General features: G+C 46.9%; 1 protein-coding gene across 1 annotated transcript; it reads left to right on the plus strand.

The window, feature by feature from the left end:
* BRAT1 (BRCA1 associated ATM activator 1) lies at window positions 1–8,298 on the plus strand. The gene is made up of 13 exons (XM_056503648.1): window positions 1–495; window positions 793–947; window positions 1,632–1,779; window positions 2,605–2,989; window positions 3,080–3,199; window positions 3,652–3,743; window positions 3,990–4,108; window positions 4,610–4,796; window positions 4,921–4,994; window positions 5,577–5,679; window positions 5,954–6,052; window positions 7,036–7,214; window positions 7,412–8,298. The coding sequence occupies exons 1-13, from the start codon at window positions 318–320 to the stop codon at window positions 8,135–8,137; spliced, it is 2,565 nt and encodes an 854-aa protein (XP_056359623.1). The 5' UTR covers window positions 1–317; the 3' UTR covers window positions 8,138–8,298.
* Window positions 8,299–19,354: the final 11,056 nt, after the last annotated feature.

Consider the following 19,354-nt stretch of genomic DNA (forward strand, 5'->3'; position numbering starts at 1 on the left):
CGGGCTCGGCATGGCCGCAGAGCGCGGGCGACACCAAGCGGCCCCGCGGGGAGCGAAACCCCGGCGGGCGGCGGAGCGGCCCGTGCGAGCGCTCTGCCCCAGTGCCGGGCCGAGACCTTCTGCGTGAGAGCGCCGGGACAACTCCGGGCAGAGCTCAACCGCACCGCGCGCACCACGGGCACCTTCCCGCGCCTGGAGAGCGCCCGGGCCACGCCCTCTGACCGCGCCCCTCGGTGTCACTGGCCACGCCCCCTTTGCGACAGTCGCGGTGCGGCCGGGCCGATCCGGTGTCGGTGTCGGTCGCGGTGCCCCCGGCCATGTGCGACCCCCAGTCCCGGTTCGTGGCCCGGGCCCGCCGCCGCTTCGCCATGACCCGCGAGTGCGCCGCGCTGCTGCCCGGCGTGTGCGCCGCGCTGGCCGACCCGCGGCAGCCCGGCCTCGACGACACCTGCCTGGAGAAGCTGCTGGACTGGTTCCGCAGCCTGACGTGGTTCGGTGAGTGCCGAGGGGAGCGGAGGTTCCTCACGGAATCGCAGAATGGTTCGGGTTGGAAGGGACCATCCAGTGCAACCCCTGCCAAGGCAGGCTCACCTGGAGCAGGTGACACGGGAACGGGTGTCCAGCTGGGATTTGAGTGTCTCCACAACTATCTGAGGTGCTGTGACACCTGGAGATGCTGCGGGTGAACCCGAATTCATCCGTTCTAGCAGCGCTTCCCTCAGCTCAGGGAACCACTGTAATGAGCCGGGACGGTCCTGGCGGTGACTGCTGTTTGCTGGCCTCTCCTGGCAGATCCCACGGTGGAGCTGGTGCAGGACAACCCGTGTCTGCCAGAGCTCATCAGCTCCGTGCTGGCCCTGCCGGATCCCAGCCCCGGCATCCTGTCCTTCACCCTGCAGCTGGCCGGGATCCTCGCCTCCTCCGAAAGCCGCTTCCAGCACCTGCAGGTGAGCAGCCACCCTGCTGCGTCTGTCTCCTCTATGGACAGCCCCTGAAAATGTGCACGTTCTGCTTATGCACACATTGATGGCTTACATGGAACAGCTCAGCAAAAGTTATACACAACAAAGACCTACAATCAGCATTCCTGTTCAGTTCTCATGTAAAACTGCTTCTCACCAATGTATAGTGTTTCCCATTTTTAGTTCAAAAGAATGTATGGGGTAACACTACATCACAGCAGTCACTGCACAGTACTGTATCCCAGGACAGATCCTGTGGATTTAAACTTCACTAAGAGGTGTCATTTTCCCTCCATAATTTTGGCAGGAAATTTTTGATTCCCTGCAAGAATGAGGGAGCTTTTTAAAGCTGTGCTTTCTCCAACAGGATACCTTTTAGTACAAAACCCAAAAGGCTTCACTCAGGGAAGAGATGTGAATATAAAGGTAATATAAAGCAGTCTGATGGAACTGATACACATAAGTTGTCCCTTAGCACCTGAAAACAAAGCATTTTTGGTTTTGAACACTCCAGTTTATCCATATATTATGTTTAAACATGATATTCTGAAAATTACCCATTTTAGTGATACTTCTAGCAAGAGGAGCTTTCACTACAGTACTGATACTCTTGACTGGAGCAGAGCAGCCCCTTTTCTCACTGTTCACTCTGTGTTCTGCCCTCCTCAGGAGGAGAAGCTGCTGGGGAGGCTGTTTGGGCAGGAGGGGCCCCGGGGCGGCGCGGCGTGGGAGGAGGCGTCGGTGCGCAGCGCCTGGCTGAAGGGTGTGCACAGCATGCTGCAGCACCAGCCTGCCCTGCTCTTCCTCTGCTCCACGGGTGAGTGCTGCTGGGGCTGTGTGCCTGCCAGTCCAGATGCCAAATGAGCAAGATGGGAATCTTTGTTTATTTAAGATTAAAATAATCCATCTGTCAAAAACACCAAAGTCATTGAAAGATGTTGGTTGAGTTAGTTAAGTGTTAACTTTTGTTAAATTAGTTATGCATTTGGTTTTTTTTCCTAGCACTGAAGTGGTGCTCCTTTTAGAGGAGAAAGAATCTTATAAAATTGCCCTTATAAAATTAAGAGCTATCTGTATTCTTATTTGTAACTCCTACTAAAGGGTGCATTTCAGTATGGTTTTAGTGCAGAAAAACAAGCAGAGGCTTGTTTATCTCTTTGTGCTTGCACACATTTGCAGTCCTCTTGTTGTTATGCAAGTATGTAAATTCTGCTGTTAACACCAACTTTAGATTCCATGGACAGAGGGGCCTGAAGGACTTGATTGGTGTTAAAGTGCAGCACATGCTGTTGTCCATGTGATGGAAAAGTGGTATTGATACTGCTATGTTTTTCCTTCAGATTATGTCCAGAGATGGTACAGGCTCTGTCCATAAATTCACATTGAGTGAATGTCAGCTCTCCTAATGTTACTGATGTTATATTGAAGTCTGATCTTGTGTTACTAAACCCTTGAGGATCTGAAAACAATTTTATTTTCTTATTCAGTTTGCTTGTTCTTAAGGACTGGCTGACTTTGAGTAGAGACTATAAAATAAAGTATAAGGAAACCCCACCAGCAGCATTTAAAGCTGTGTGGTAACTGAATTAGAGTCATAAATGGTTGGTTGTTCCTCCAGTGACTTCGTTTTGTTTTCCCACAGGAGCCATGGATGTGATCTTCACTCTGCAAGGGGATCCCAGCCTGTTTGTGGCTTCAGCTGCCAGCCAGCTCCTGGTGCACATGCTCACCTTCTCCCTAGAGTCTGAGACATCAAAAGCTCTCAGTGCCAAGGACTGTGACTGGCCAGCGTGTGCCCAGATGATTGTGAAGCACATACAAGAGTCACTGCAGTCCAGCTCTGCCTCTCACATCGAGCAGTCACTGAAGCTGTTGAGCAGTTTGTTTGGCAGTTGTTTTGGCAGCTGCTATGCTGCATGGACTGAAGTCCTTTGGTTAGACATAGCAAAGCAGATAGAATCCTTCCTGCTGGAGGAGCCTGTTCAAGCACAGCCCGTGCTGGCCAATCTTCTGCTTAACGTGGCACGGTAAAGATCTTCTGGCACCTTGGAGCCTGTGCTGAGATGGATCTGTTTGCCACCATGGGATAGCTTACACTTACACTTCTCTCTTCTCAGGTCCCCTGTGTTTTGTGGCACTGAAGGCAGCTTTTGGGCATTAGTAACTTCTGCTCTAGAACACTTAACCCCAGTACAAGCAGGTCCTCTGGCAGTGGGACTTTTGAAGCTCTGCAAATGGTAGGACTTAATGCAGTGAAATTTCTGCACTAAGCAGGTGTTTCTGCTCCATAATTCCCCTTTAGGTAGTGAAAAAGCAGCAGGAAATCATCAGATGAATACAGCATATACAGATACTAATTTACAAGCTAACACTCTTGTTCTAAGATAGAAGGACACTCTTTTTGACAAGATATGCCTCTCTCCCAGCCTCCTTACACAGGATCCCACCCTCTATTTGCATAACTTGATAAGCTGCTTCTAAATTCCAGAGCCATTTCTCTCCTCTGCTTTCAGTTAGCAAGGGGACCTTGGAAGAAGGCTCAGATTGTGATACTGCTTTTGTTGCTCTGTCATTGCTGGTTGATTTAAAAGCCTGCATGAAAATAATTACTGTGCTCAGCATTGGGGGCAGATATTTGGGAAGGAATTGAAGTTTACTTGTGTTGGTAACTGCTGTTTCCTCCTTGAAGCCCACAAGATGTCAGGATTCAGGCACTGACTGTTCTGCTTCAGCCAATGGATTGTATTTTGAGAGCAGCATCCCAGCCTCTGGAATGTGCAGGTACAGTTGTGACAGGAAAGTTAGAGGCTAGTCTGCTTGCCAGTATTTTAAGTGCCTGCTGCAGACAAAACTGGAGGAAAAAGAGCAGGAGAAGTCAAGGAAAGTAGTGTTTGTGATAAATCCTACTGCCAGTTGTATTTGAAGGGATATTCATATTACATCACCTGAATATCTTGGCTAACTTTAAAAATTACAGCCTTTTCTATTAATTGTTGACCTGAGCTCTTCCCTTCTTTGGTCCTCTAGGTTTGCTGGATGAGTCTGTCAGTGATCCTTTTGCTGTTGAAAGTCTTCTGTCCTCCAAGACATCTTGTGCTGGTCTCCTGTGTCAGACCCTCGCTCACCTGGAGAAGCTGCTGTCTCTGGTAACATTCAGAGAGGGGAAGAAAGAGCCTGGGAATCAAAGTGGTCCTTGAAAGACAGTGTTAAGATGGTGGCAGACTTTTGCAGTAGAGCATAACAGAATGTGGAGAGGAATTGGCAGTGAGGGTTTCCATAGTTTAAGGAACTTCAGCACAGTAGTCTCTAAATAGGAAAACAAAGAGATACTGAGACACTTAAAGAGGGACTGCACTTAAATTTTGAATTTGTCTTGATGAGCTTTGTTACCATGCCTTACTTGTATTTCAATTACTGATCCTGAAAAGAAACACAAATTGAACTGCTTTCCTAGGCAGTGAGAAGAATCTCCTTCCATCTACGCAATCGCTCTTGGAAAAGAGGAAGATAATTTATTTGTAGTTATTGACATTGTGGTAGCCTAAGAACCCACTAAAAGTTGTACTTTTTGCTGCCTTCTGACCTAAAACTGTTCTGTACTTTAGGCTGTTGCTGAAAACTCTTTTCTTTTCTTTCTCCCCCATTAGAAGCATTTAAAAGTGGATTTACCCTGTGTGTCTTTGCTGCACTCTCTCATTACAATACTGCAATTCTGCAATGGCTTCCTGAGCCCAACTTCTCCTCTGGGGAGCACAATAAGCCGAAATTTGATCAATTGCTTCAGAGTGCAAAAGTCAGCTCTTGATGTTCTTGCAGCACTCTCAGAGAAAAAAGGTGAGTTAATCTTTGCTTTCTTATCCAAAACAATTTTACAGGTCTGTGTCTTTCTGTATTTCAGCAGGGATTTGGCTCCTCCATCTCTCACTATTGGTCCTCTGGGTTTGTTTTTCTGTTTCAGACTGTGACACACTCATAGGAAGTCTGTTTGATGTCCTTCTGGCATATCTGCAGAGTCCAAACACCAGCCCTACTGTAAGTATAGAACTAGGGAGAGATCCAAGGCTATTAGCTTACCCCAGTGGGATGTGATTCTGAGAAAGGGTCTGACTGCAGTTGTTTCTTAGCACACTTCGTGTTAGAATATGTAGGACACTTGTCTTGTCTGGGTGGCTTGCAGAAAATAGCTAAAATTGTCATGAGCAATAACTGACCAGTACACTGAGTTCTTGAGGAGACAGGAGCCATCATGTCTAAGAGCATCACTGTCATACTCAATTTGACATGGTCATGAAGTACTGAATTCTTTTTATTAAGGGGATTTGATTTTTTGCTGTGTTTTGTTTGAATGACTCTAATGGCAGCTGCAAATCCAAAGCTAAAGGGACTAGAACTTTGTAATACTAAGCTGAACACAGGGATTTTCTAGGTGTTTGATAGAAATTATATTTAAGCACTATTTATTTGTGGTTGGCTTCTTAGTAAGGAGGCAAATGCACTTGTTTACTCTCAGAATTTCTCTGTAAGTTTAAGGCTAAAATGGATTTTACCTTTAAAGGCATAAATGCAACACTGTCTCCTCCTGTAGTAAAGTCAATCCGCTCTACATTGTTTCAGGTTCTAAAGAAAACCTTTCAAGCTACATCCAAGTGGTTGGTGCACTTGCAGGACCTGTCGTCCTCCAACAGTCAGCAGCAACAAACTGAGAAGATTTTGGAAGGTAACAAAGCTGTTCCACCTGGGACAAACAGTGGCACACATGAAATCTGCTCCTGCCTACCTTTCCTGCTCAAAGCACTGGCTTCACTTGTTCACAATTATGTTGAATTTAAGTTTAGTTGCCCAAATAGTGCTTTGCAGAACTCTGGGAGAAGCACACAGCAGCAGCAAAAGGGATTGTATCAGATGAAATGATGTAGAGGTTGTACAGTGAGTGCTTCAGTAAGGCTTGTTGCCTTTCATGTCCATTCAGGTTTGTCACTTGCCTTTTACAGATGTGTTTCTGGTGCTGCAGAAACGTTTGTGTAGTCCTTGCTGGGAAGTCAGAGATTCTTCCCTGGAGTTCCTCACTGCCATGGTTAAGTGCTTGAGAGGTAGGTGCAAAGATTTACCAGTTCAGATTTGAGGAGTGTTTGTTTTGATGCTGTGAGATTCAGGCTGGTGAAGCATCTTCTGACCTGTAACTGCAGGGCTGAGAAAAGAAAGAAGTGTCGAGATTTTAGTCTTAGATCGTTATCAAAATCTGACAAAAATATTAATAAACTTACACTGCTTTTTCTGTTGAACTCAGACTGCTGTACCTGCCTTAATGGCAGTTTTGGTGAGTTAAACTGAGGAGTGTTGAGACATGTCTGTCAAGGCAGTGACACTGCTTGATGGCAGATAATACTTTCTGTTTTTCAGTTTGCTCTGCACTGGAGTCTGGTTTCTTTCAGCAGGCTGGGGGCTGGGCTTTAGGAGGCTAAAAGCCTAGACCTGCTTTATATGCTTGGGATTAATTACTGATTTTCTACTTTACTGATAGCTCAGGCTTTGCAGCAGGTAGCACTGAGGCAATGCTAATTTTCCTACAGTAGCTCTGCGGTGTTGGAAGGGAGGGGGATGTTGTCTGCTGCTCTTGTCCCCAGGTCACAAAGGAAGTTTCCAGCATGCTCAGCTGCATTAGCACTTTGCCCTGCAGCCCCTCTCAGTGCTTCAGTTACTTTTGTTTTCTCTGCCATATGCCTAACAACAGGAAAGCAAGACTATTTTTTCTTATTTTAAACAAAGGCATGAATTTGATGAGGCTGGAACCATGTCCCCACTTGCCCGCAGAAAGTTTTTTCTTGCTGCTGAAGCAACTCTAAGTGCAATTTTCAAAGTTCCAGTGTCTCTCAGGGCTTGACTAAAAGCTGCTGGGAGAGGGGGAGCCTGACACAGAACATCTGCCTGGTCCTTGCAGTGGCTTCTCTCTCCAGCAGCTCTCACTGCAGGCAGTGGCCATCCTTGTATGAGGCAGAGGACTGTTTGTATTGAAACAGCTTCATGCTCAGAGGGAATAAACTCTCACTTCTTTGGATTGCTGTCTTGTTTACAGACCAGAATGAGTTCAGGCAGTGTCTCCTGTCCTCAGAGGTGCTGAGGCTCACAGAGAACCTGCTGGAGGACCCGGAGAGCTACGTGCGAGCGAGCGCCGTGACTGCCGTGGGACACCTGGCCCTCATCACTTGCTTTGCTCCAGAGTCCCCTGCCACAGGCACTCAGTATAACAAAGAGGTAGGATAACCTTTCCTGCACGAGCAGAATTCCCATCACTTTACTGCTCTACTGCTTAATAACTTTCTTCACAAGTTATCTGCTCATGCAGGCAGATTGCACAACCTGTAATGACAAGATCTTTCACCTCTGCTCTTCTTGTTTCTTTGTGTGTTCCTCCCCTCACCATGCTTTCCCTTTTGTCTTTTTCCACCTAGAGCATTGTAGCAAAACTTCAGGAAATCTTGTCAACAGACTCAGAGGGCTTTCCAAGGAGGGCTGTGATCAGCATCTTCACCAAGTGGCTGAGAGAAGGCTGCACAGGTCGGCTGGAAGATACAGAGCAGTTTGTCTCTAGAGCCATCCAGACTGTGGAACACGACTTAGACTGGGAAGTCAGACTTGGTGGTTTGGAGCTGATTGAAGTTTTCTGTAGTCAGACCATTTGCCAGCTTGCCCAGTGTCCCTATGCTCCTGTCTCCTCTGCAGTCACAAGTTCCAGCCCTCAGAAGGAGCTGCTGCAGGTGTTTTGTCGAGCAAAGCTGTTTGGGTTTTTGTTTGGATCTTTGTGTGACTGTGACAAACCCGTGGGACAGAGAGCCTGTGATGTGCTGGTTGGCTTGAGAGGTCATTTCTACCCCATGAGTACTTTGGAGAATCCACAAGAGGTTGAAGATTCACCTGCAGGACATGGCATTGCCTGGTTACAGAGGACACTAAGACAGGGTTCTCTGGCTCAGAACTTCCCCACACATGGTGGTGATGGGGTGGATTTCCAGGATCCAGAGAGCATGATGTTAGCTTTGGGTGCAATAGACTTACTGGAGCTGCATGATGAGCTAAATAAAAGTAGTGACCATGTGGAGGAGAGCCCTCAGTCCCTCTTACAGGACATCCTTGCTACTGTGGGGACCATAGAGGATAATGAAGTTGACTGTTACTGAAAACAGCTTTTGCTCTGAGGGAGCAGTGCTTAAGCAGTTTTCTTCTGGAGGAGTAGGATGGTTTTGTGAGCTGTTAAATGGGTCAGAAAATCTTTGCTTTAATACTGATGATTTTTTTTTGTTAAAAAGTGTCATTTTCAATAAACTATTATTTCTTTTTCAAAGTAAAAACATTAAGAATAGCATTTGTTCTTTTTTTTTTTATGTTGTTGTCTTTTAAGAAAGCACCAGACCATGCCTACATAAGGAAGCATTTTAAAAAAACAAAAGAGTGACTGAAAACAAGCTGTTGCAGGCTCCTTTTAGAGCCAGAGTAGCTAAAACTGATGGAGACTGGTTTTAAGGGACACTTGTTTTGACCTTTCTGTATTTATTCTAAAAACACAGCTCTCAGCTTCCCTTGTGCATTTTAAGGTCTAGAGCAGAAGGTGGCATTTAAGGAGTCAAAAACTGATCATCCTTAGCATTACAAATTTTCTCTATAGATCACAGACTTGTTTGATCTCAGCAGTGACACCAACATGCTGACTTTGGTTTTAATTGAAGCCAGAAGCAAGTCCATTTTGCTGATTTTTTTTTTTTTTCAAGTGTTGCTATTTTCCATTTCTGAAGTGCTCAGATAGTTTCTAGCTTTTGAGAGAAACTTACACTTAAAACTTTTTCAAGATGAGTTTGATCTGTGATTAGCTTTGGTAACAATTAGAAACCAGCAGACATAGTGTGAATGGCAGCATGATTTTCTGAGAAAAAAAATGGCCAGTTTTGTAAAACTTGGGGAAGAGTGCAGTTTGCAAATTGCTCCAGTATCTTGCCATGTGCTAAAAAACTTTTTGCATCTAGAAAAAACCCCAAACCAAACAGCACCTTTAGCAGTAGATCAAACCCTGGTGGGTTCTTTCCCAGAGGTGTTACTGAGCATCCTTTATCCTCCTGTGGAGAGGCAGGAACATGACACTGATTTTGGGGCAGTGGAGGCTGCAGCATCTAAAACAGTGAAAGGACTTGTGCAGTCTGCTCCCTCAGCAGGACAATGGACTGAGATGTAGTTTGGATCTCTTGCTGCTGAGGCTGAAGGTTTGCTCTGTGCCTTTTGAGGAAAGCAGCACACTTGGCTACTGCTCTGTGCACAGCTTTATGTGTGACAGAGCCCTTGGGTTTTGTACCAGCAGCTGTTTTTAGGAGAGAATAGCTCTGCTGCTGACACACAATTCTACTTGAGCTGGATCTACACCTGGCCAAAGACAAAATACTAAAATTCAGGCCTTTTCCTGCCACTGTGTTCATCTCAGAAATGGAAAGGGTTAATAAGAGAGAGGGGTGTGCTTTCAGAAAAGTGTGGAGTGTTTGGGAATTCCAGCAGTTCTGTCTATGGAAGGCACTGCAGTTCCAAAAGCAGCATTCTGTGTTGACAGTAGGTCAGCTGTGCTCCAGGGGAGGAGGCAGCAGGTTGCTGGGTGAACACCTCCCTCCTGTTCAGCACTGGAATTCTTGTCATTTCAGGGCTGTGCAGTTTAAGAGACTCCAAGGAGTTATTCAGATATCAGCAAATTGAAAAAGTGAATTGTTACAGAAGGAAAACTCTCTGCTTATTACCAAGGTCTCCCAACTCCCAGACCTATTAATTTTTTATGGAACTCTCTTTTCTTTTTAATCAGCTGGGGTGAGGGTGATATGTTTGTAACATTTGCCTAATTGCAGTCCAAAATTGTGCTTATACACTTGTACACTAAAAACCAAATGTGCAACAAGCTTATCTTTAGAAGGGGTATTAAGGATTTGGTTCCTCTCTCACTAAAAACAGGTCTCTACCTCCAGCAAGTCTGGGACAGTGCTGACTCTGTATTTCTGTCCTGTCTGAGCTCCCTGCTTTGCCTTGTTTTTCTCTGCTGCTCCAGTGACAGTGGAGTCCCACTGACACTGTGGTGCTGGCCCTGCCACCCTGCCCCTGATAGCTGGGAGAAACTGGAAGGGTCATGGACATCTGAGCAATGTGTGGGACTAAAAAACTAACAGCTCCACAATTCTTTCTACAGAAAACAATGGGGTGGGATTTTTGAGCTGGACATTTAGCTACCAGGTTTATAAACAAACACCAACAGCTGCTGATGTGGATCACCCCTCCTCTCTAGGATGGGATCCTCTCTAGGATGCTCATCTCCACACATTTGAGAACTTATACAAGCCCTACCCTGCTTGCTTACACTCACAACTTATTTTAAACCCACTTCTTACCTACCCAGGCTTTTTTGCACCTCCACAAGACCCTTATCCCAGCCACAGAGCTTCCTGCTCTGTGCCAAGTCTTGCCAGGAGCTGTGGTCATGCTGCACTGGGGGAAGGCTTGGCTCCCAAGGAGACAGCCCTGAGCAGCTCTGGCTGCCCCAGATGCATCCTGAGCACTCCTTCAGCATTGCCATTGTTATTTGACCACTTCAGAGCACAACAGCTGTCTCTCCAGAGACTGCCACCAGCTCACTGTCACACTGCACAGAGGAGGAGGGGACTGCCTGGCCTGCTGTTCTGGACATTTTTGGGATGGATTTCTCTGGGAGCTCCAGCGTTCACCCCATCAGAGCTGCAGCTGTGTTTGGTTCCTGCAGGAGGCAGGCACCACTGAGAGTTTTTCCAACACCACAGAGCCGAGTCTGGCAAAGGCTGTGGAAAGACATGGCCCTCAATGCAAGAGGACACCAGGCTCAGGATGAGCTTTGTTTTTAAGCAGGTTGTGAATAGCCAGTAGGAAAAATACAAGTGGTATTGACAAAAAAATCACAGATTAAAAAAAAAAATGTATCTCTGGTGGGTGGTGCTGTGAGAGAAGAAAATTTCAAAGCTCATTTCAGCTCTTTAGCTGTAAAGGGGCAATGTTAAGTTGTGTTGTCTGATCTGTACTCAGGTAGGAAGTTCCTAGAGTTGCTTTCAACACATTTCAACAAAGCTCTGAAAAGAGGATTTATCCTTTAACTGCTCAGACTCAGACACCAGAGAGAATAAGCATCTTTGGCTCAGCCCTGCTAGCAATGGCTTTATGAAAGCTGCCAAAGGAATGGCTGTTAATTTTCTGGTTTAATACACTAGACATTTAGAATACAAAGAATATTCTTTGCCTAATTACACTAATTGCACAACTTAGTCAAAAATGAGCCATAAATGTCTAGGGCTGTTGCTTCAGCTTAGATATACTTGATCTGTGATTACAGATCAATTTGTGCACATCTATGCAATTCCTTCTGTCCTCTGATAAAATCTGCTCTACCTTTCCATACATATTCATCAAGGCTTCTAAAAACTGGTGTGCATTAGAGAGGAACTTGTCAAAAAGCTTCCCTGCAGAAGATCTCAGCAATTTACAGTGGAAAAATATACCAGTAGCAGCAGCTTTGTGGTCTGTGCCATTTCCCCTTGGAGCAGTGGGTTTTGTCTTCTGCTGAGAGATAAAGCACCACTTCAGCAGGGCCAGACTCAGCCCTGCTGCTCCAGAGGCAGGACAGGTCCTGCCTTTAACCTTGGAGCCAGCAAACAGAGAAATGGGATTTGGAGGAGCAGTGTGTTCATCTGGATGAGGCAGAGCAGAGCTGAGGATGTGCAACTGTAAGGAAACACATCCTGGAGCTCTCCTAAATCCCCCTGATGGAAGGGGGATGAGCAGCCCTCACCAAGGATCCCTGCAGAGCTACAGGTGCATTACACAGCAACTTCAGCTGAAGTAAAATGAAGTTGAAGAAAAGAGTGATTCTATCCGTGGTACCAGTACCCACTCTGTTCAGAGCACATCAGCTGAGAGTGTTTATTTACATAATAATGATGATAAAACAGGCTGCAAAGATAATTTTCACACCTCTGCCTCCAGAACAAACCCATCCAAACCAAGTTACTCCCCATTTGCCTGGTTGTTAACTTCCATGCCAGGCAGGAACCCAGTTGTCCAGCACAGAGGGTGAAAGACATTTGTTAGATCAGACCAGGTTAAACCACAACCTTAACCAGTTTCTGTAGAGTGTTACTGCGTGAACTGTCATAGGTCTGACCCATTTGCCTCATTGTAAATGCAAGAGAGGTGGGAATTACCCCTAAGAGAGCTTCAATCTTCAGTTCTCCCATCTCATTATCGTTCACTCCACATTCCCAGCCTCCACTGACCCCATATTCCCCGAGCACTCAGGCTGGCTCAGCAGAAGGGAGCAGGCTCTGGTGCTGCTGTGTCAGAGACATCCAGGCCTGCCCAGGCTGGTCCCTCCCTCCTGCCCCAGAGCTTTGGCCTCAGAGCAGCTCTGGCTGGGCTGTGAGCAGAGCTGCAGAGCCAGGGCTGGCAGATGGTGAGTGCAGGCTGTACCTCTTGAAACATGACTTGGCCCAGCCAAACCAGCTCCTGAACAAACCCTTATTAAGCTGCATCAGCCACCACACATGAAATCTGATTTAGCCCTTATAGGCTGGGGCACAGGTGAGTCCTACAACCCATCACTCTTGAAAACAAACACCCTCAATGGGACTGATCTCGTGGTTACAACTCTCATTACGTGCCAACAACAAAAAAGCTCCAGTAAAAACACAAATGGCAGTGGTTGCTAAGTGACAGCATCCATCACAGCCCTGAGACAAACAGCTGTGGCTGCACAGCAATCCTGTCTTGTCCATGCCATTGAGGATAAAAATGCTGTTTTCATTACTGTCTAGTAACCTTAACTTTGACCCAACGGAGTATTTTGTGCTTTAGGTTCTGACAAAGAGCCCTGTGAAAACAAGGCTAAATCTTCCACTGAAACCAATTGAAGTGAATTTGGTTCAAAATACCTTTAATATTGCATGCTCCTTCAACATATTTTCTTCCCAGTGAAGTAGTGCATAAGAGATCATGGCTTTCTCACTTAAATGGCCCATTTCTGAAAACAGAGAGCAGTGACAGTATTTTCAGTGAAGGAGGTCATTTGAAACAACAACAACAAAATCAACAAAAACTTCCCCTTGTCGGCTTCTAAAGGGAACTTGTGTGCTTTGTTCAACACTGAAGCTTTCTGCAATATTTGGAAAAGACAATAAGATTTCAGAGCTGTAAACAACATTTATCCTCATAAATAAAGTATTTAAACTCTAAATTTAAAATTATGTAAAATGATGGTTCAGGAGTCCAAGAACCAGCAAGGCACAAAGGGGTCACTTGTTCCAGGGAAAGTAGTGGTGGGAGCAAGGCACTCGAGCACCATTTAACCTGGGTGAAAACCCCTAGAGACCCTAATTAGCACAACTGGCAGCTGAATGCAGGCTATTTATGTAAAAAAGGAGGAAAAGCAGTGCTGGGCAGCACACCTGGCACTGCACACCCTGCTCAGGTCCTGCTGCCAGCACTGAGCTCCGCGCCCAGAGCGTCCAGCCACAGCTCCTGACCACAGCCACCCCCAGCTGGGCTCTCAGAGGCTACTCTGCTAATCATGCCCTTTCCTAATTAATCCTCTTCTGCTCCATCCATGGAAGCCTCAACTTCCAGTGCCAGCAGTAACAGATCCTGCCACAACTCCAAGAGCACACGAGTTGCTGGCGCGGTCAAAGCTCACCCGTGTGGATAAAGCCAACCTGACTGCTGCCTTTGGTCACTATCTCCATGTCAGCACAGTAAACACTTCTGTTTTGCACATTACACCAGAGAAAAATGTGGTTTATTTTTCCCCTCTATATTTCATCTGTAAACTGAGCACTTTTCCTGGCTGTTCTCATCGCTTCACCACAACTCAAGAACACAAGTGTGCCTTGCCCTGGTGTTAAACCCCTGTGTCTCTGTTCTCCAAATCCTGCAGCACAGGGTGAATATTGCAGTGCAGACAAAGGTCTGCCTCTCTCCAGCAGCATTAAATCAGGCAGCTCCAAGGTGCAGAGTGGCTGGCTGGCTGCATGAAAGGCACGTTCTCCACGTGTGCTGGCGGGCACACAGCTCAGCCTCCCTGCTACCACAGACATGGCATCAGGAGGGCATGAAAAGAGAAGCCTCCTGTCACCCTAATTCCTGTTGAGAACTTCTGCCCCGTAGGGATCAGCCTTGCCTTCCTCTCTAGTTTGGGAGCATCTTCTCCGCCCTTTATTTATTCCAGCGAGATCAAAGATTCATCTCCATGGAAACGTGTGAGCTCAAAGAGTTTCTGCACTACAGCTTTGCATCCTGCACGTAGGGCTTGGCACTGTTTGTTTGAAACAGAAGCTTTGAGATGATCAGCAGTCGGGTCTCTCCAGAAATGCTCTGATGAGCAGTAATCAATATCCTGAGCAGTGTGGGTATGTGTGTCACCAGCACACACAGCGGGGTGGAGCTGCCATTCCACTGTGGAACCTGTGGCCCATGAAGAGCACATGAGGGACACTGGCATGACTGCTCTCCAGGAGCTGGCACTTTGTCCCTGTATCTGATATTTGGTAGGACTCCCAGGAGAGCAGAGCCATGTGAGCAGAGCTGCTGGAGCCCACCACTGCCCACCTTGTGCTGCAGCTCATGCCTCAGAGGAGGCGGCTGCAAAGTTGCTTGGATTTACCCAAAGGAAACAGCAAGTGGCCCAACACCCAACCCAGCACAAACCTCATGAATTCTGCATTCAAACTGCTGCCTCTGGGCCAGCAGTGGCTGGGGCACTGGGTCTGTGTCATTCCAGTGATTTCCCTTCCAGTAGCTCTGAGCTCCAATTGCTCCAGCACAGCCACTCCTACAACTAGCTCCCAGGAGAGGGAAAATAAAAAAATTAAATAAAACAGACATGTTTAATGCTATTTTTGTTCCCTTTTCAGCTCACCACATGGCCACACAAACTGTTAAACTGTTGTTCTGGGGGCAGGAGCAACCAGCCAGGAGGAAAACTATTCAGATATCCATGGCAGCTGCTGCTGACAGAAAGAGGCCGTGGAGCTGCAGCCTCATAGGAAATCCTGAATTCTCCTTAACTCTCACATGAAGAAAAGGAGGACAAAAAGGAGTGAAACAGAACTCATTTGCAATACTCACGTTTTCACAGGCATGTCCTAGTAAGGGTAGGGAGGGAGCAGAGAGCACGTGGGGCTGCATTTGCACTGGAGCAGAGCTAATAGCATCCACCTGGAGAGCATCAGGCAGCACCTGGGGCAGGAGGAAACCCCCTCTCCCAGCACTGCTGGGGGCACAGATTCTGCTCTTGAGGAAGTCAGACTGCACCCCACTGCTTGAGGCACTGCAGAGCCCCAAGTTGCCCATACACAAGCAGGATGTGATTTTTATAATCATATTAAAAAAAATTCACAATAGCAACTGTGCAGAGAGCAATCCAGCTGCCAGCATTTAGCTTACCCTAGAGCACAGGCAGAATAAGCCAGCCATGAATTAATACTGCATAAGCTGCACCATGCTGAGTTTCATGGCTTAATTATGAAAAAGAAAGCAATAATCAAGGGATCTGTAAGGCTAATAAATGTTCTGAGAACACCAAATGTGACACAAGAGCCGCAGCCAGTGTGACAGGACATGAATGCATTTAAAAAACACATTAATCACACCCTGTGTATTAATTCACACTTGGTTTCCAGTGGCAGCACTTGGCCTTTGGAGCATCACCAGGAGCAAGTGGATCCTCACCCAGCCCAGAGCAAACTGGGCTGTGGTCAGTTCCAGAGCCAAAAATCACAGCCATGCACAGCCCAACGAGACACAGAGATGAGCTCTGGCTCCAGGCTCTGCAGCCCTGTGTTTCTCCTCTGCCCGTGTGCTTTGGTGCCCACACCTGTCCTGGCAGCTGGAGCTTTCTGGGGCACTGATTTGTCCACCTGGCAAAGGACAGCACAAGGGGAAAATCAGGCAAATTCTCCAGTCACCTCTGCAGCAAAATACTTGAAAATGCTTCAGTTTCTCAGTGCCTCCAACTGTCTCTGCTCTCCATCTCGTGTTTCATCTCCCTGCAGTGTTTTAATTAAGCAGACAGAGCGTTGCAGGGCTCTGCCTCTCAGTCACAAACCTCCCTCCTGTGAGAAAAGCCTCTCTCAGGTTATTGACCATGTGAAACTTGATGTCTCTACATCTCAGGGAAAACTCAGGGAAAACTCAGATAAACCTTAAAACTGGGGTGCCACCAAAAACCTCTCCACCTAGATTGTCACATAGCAGCCCCTAAATTCCTGTAGACTGAGATGCCAATGCAGGACATGACCCAGCCCTGAACTGTTGACATCAGCAAGACACTCCCTGAGCTGAAACACTGCAGGACTCAGTGCCAGACAGGACTGCATATAAAGAAACTTGAAATGCTCCCAGACATCCATTTCTGCCCAATAATTTATTGGAATCAGAAAATTTCCTATCTGCAAATGTCTCATCCTCTAGCTCTCTACAAAGGGCAGCTCTTCACAGTTCTCTGCCCAAAGATCTATCATCAAAGATTTATTTCAAAAGAAATAGCTGCCCTTCTTCCCTTACTAATATTCCCAAATTTATCTATGTCCTACTTAACACCTCCTCTGAAACCAGAAAGCAAAAAGCTATTTCTGCTGGACTCAATAAGTGGACTCTGCTGAATCCCAGGGAACACACAGACCAGGCTGAGTTTAAATCCTGGGATGGATTGCTCAGGCTGCAGCCTCCTCCTTCCTCAGTGTTCCTAAAGCCTAAGCAGGAGCCAAGAGGAAGACAATTGTGAAAACAGATAGATATATCATAAATAATAAATAATCATTCTGTATATTCCCCAGATCTTCTAAGCCAGGCCAAATTTGTAAACTGAAATTGCATTCTCCTGGCTATAAAAATACATATCTGCCCCCTCTTCTGCCTCTGCAGCCATCTGGGGACCTGAAGTCATGATTCCTCATGGGAATGAATCATGGAGCAGCCACACTGACTTCCTGCAGAGCGACACAAAATCAGTGGTAAAAAGTGAAGAAGACCCTTACATTTTCCTGAGATTGGCACAAAACAGACTTGGACCAGCTACACGTTTGGGCTGATGTCTCAAGAGTCTCCAACTCCAGTCAAAACTCTCAGCTCTGAATAAGCCCACAGTATTAGAAGCTGCCCAGATGCACATGAAGCCTGATCTAGCAACTTATTTGCAAATAAATGGCTCCCTTTCATCCACCCACAGATCTTCTGTCCAGTGTTTTCATCTTCACTGCAGAGCTGTTTTCTTTTTCTCTCTCTTATCTTCTCCTCCAGCATCAGCTGTAGCAGCAGATTGCACTCACTAATCAAAGAGGGGCTGGGCTCTCTGTTTGCTCCTTGAAGTCTGTGGCACTACAGTAACACCAGCCAAACATTTGTTTTCATTAAAACTCCTCCCTGAGCTGCCAACAGAGCCTGGACTGTGCCAGGACACAGCAGAGAGGGACAGTTTTGCTGGTCTGGCTCTGCCTCAGGGACACTGATGCTCCCACTCCATCACCTACCAGAAGGTGCCTGCTGCTCTCTGCTTCTCTTCTGCCACCTCCTGCAGAGGGAAGGAAGCTGTCCTTCACTGCTGCCAGTCCCAGCTACCTCGGGTTTCTCAAGGGAATCCTGGAAATCCATGAGTGCCACACTCAGGGCTGCTCATCCACACCTCCACGAGGTTTGTCTGTAGGGTTTTTGGAAAGGGTGATGGATGGGGCACGAGGCAGCATGGCAGGGCATGTCCTGGCACAGGACTGGGATGGCACTGCCCAATGCAGGACAGCAGCTGGGAAAAGGAGGGGCCTTTCCACAGCACCAGCACAATGCACTGCATTTTCATGGTATCAGTGGAGGAGACAAGGAACATTTCATCCCCCTTCCACACCCTCTGATGGGTGGCAGGGAGCCAGATCAACTGATTCAGTGAGGAAGAAAAACCTCCTATAGTGTTGTCAGATGAGGTCCCTCAGACTCCCCAGTTGCAGGTGAAATCCTACTTTAATAACTCCTTATCTCCTGCCTCAGACCCTCTACCAGAACCACACCACCAGACCTTCAGCTTGCAAAGCTAGCAAACCTGACCCCAGACAGGTGTTACATCCTCCCAGAACCTCTCAGGATGGGAACTCTCAATCTCCTGTGCAAACCAGTCAGTCCTGTTTCTCCTCCTCTCCATCACCATTAACATGTAGATCCCACCCTTTGATTTTGAGCCTGTTCCTCCTAGCAAATTTTGTACTCTACTCATGCCCATAGAAGCAGCTACTTTTTTTGTGTGTGTGGGCATTCCCTAATTCTCCTTCTTGTGCACAACACAGTCCAAAGGGGAGACCAGATATGGCTGCAATTGCTTTAGGACCAACATCAAAGTAATTGGTGCTAGTTCTACAGTGCTCCCCAAATGTAGGTCAGGGTTTTGTGACTGACCAGCAGAGAGACAACACAGGCTGAACCCACTCTGCTCTCTCTGGGCTGCTCAAGGGTCCAAACTTCAGAAAGTTTGCTTGTATGCATTTATGCTTTGTGGTAGCAGCACAAACTGAAATTAGGAGCACCATCCAGGAGGGGTTTAGAAATCTATGCCAACAGCACAGCCTTCAATTCATTTCCTAAAATCAAGGCAGGGACACAAAGTCACCTCTTCACTTCTCAGAGCAGAGACCACCACATTTCACCCCATCCTTGCTCTGCTGAGCACAGGAACATTTGCTTGGCTGAAGCCCACTTGGGGAAAGGCATCTTATCTTGAATAGAAAATACTATCACATGAGAAGACTTTCACTTTCCTCAGTAATTTGTTCCAGCAGCTAATCAACTTCATTCTTTAAAAAATTAATGCCTATTTTCTCATTTCAATTGGTCTGGCTGCAGCCTGCAGCTGTGGGTTTGGGCTGTCTCTTCTCTCTGGCTTACATAGCTTGTGGGTACCTGCCTTTTCTCCCCATTGAGCTATTTGTGTATCAATACAAATTTCTTCAGCTAAATAGCTAGAGTTGCCTAAATTCCAGTCTCAGGCAGGAGTTTTGGGATTTTTTCCGTTCTGCTTCTTGTTGGCTCCCTGAGGATGTGCTGCCCCATGAAGTTTCCAGCAGTCCCCTGCCCAAGGCACGTGCCCCCGTATTTTACATCCTCCTGTTGGAGGACACGGGTTGTGACCACTCCAGGAAACACAGCTCTGCACAAACAGTTGATTTCAGAGCAGAGTGGTGGCTGCTGCTGATCACTGCAGATAAAGGGCACTTGTGGTGAGCACCACTCTGTGCTGTGAGCAGCTCTGGTCGCAGCTGAGCGAATGCTGAGTGCAGCTGTCCCAGTGCCCTCCTGCTCCCTCCTTGGCCCCAAATCCCCAG

The sequence above is a fragment of the Oenanthe melanoleuca genome, chromosome 14 (genome assembly GCF_029582105.1).
Source record: "Oenanthe melanoleuca isolate GR-GAL-2019-014 chromosome 14, OMel1.0, whole genome shotgun sequence".
Taxonomy (NCBI): Eukaryota; Metazoa; Chordata; class Aves; order Passeriformes; family Muscicapidae; genus Oenanthe; species Oenanthe melanoleuca.

Bases quoted from the DNA above. Each gene is read 5' to 3' on its own strand.
- BRAT1 (XM_056503648.1), top strand. From the start codon at position 318: ATGTGCGACCCCCAGTCCCGGTTCGTGGCCCGGGCCCGCCGCCGCTTC. The intron at 4,797-4,920 runs GTGAGTTAATCT...TTTCTGTTTCAG, and splicing joins AGCACTCTCAGAGAAAAAAG to ACTGTGACACACTCATAGGA. The intron at 6,053-7,035 runs GTAGGTGCAAAG...TCTTGTTTACAG, and splicing joins CATGGTTAAGTGCTTGAGAG to ACCAGAATGAGTTCAGGCAG.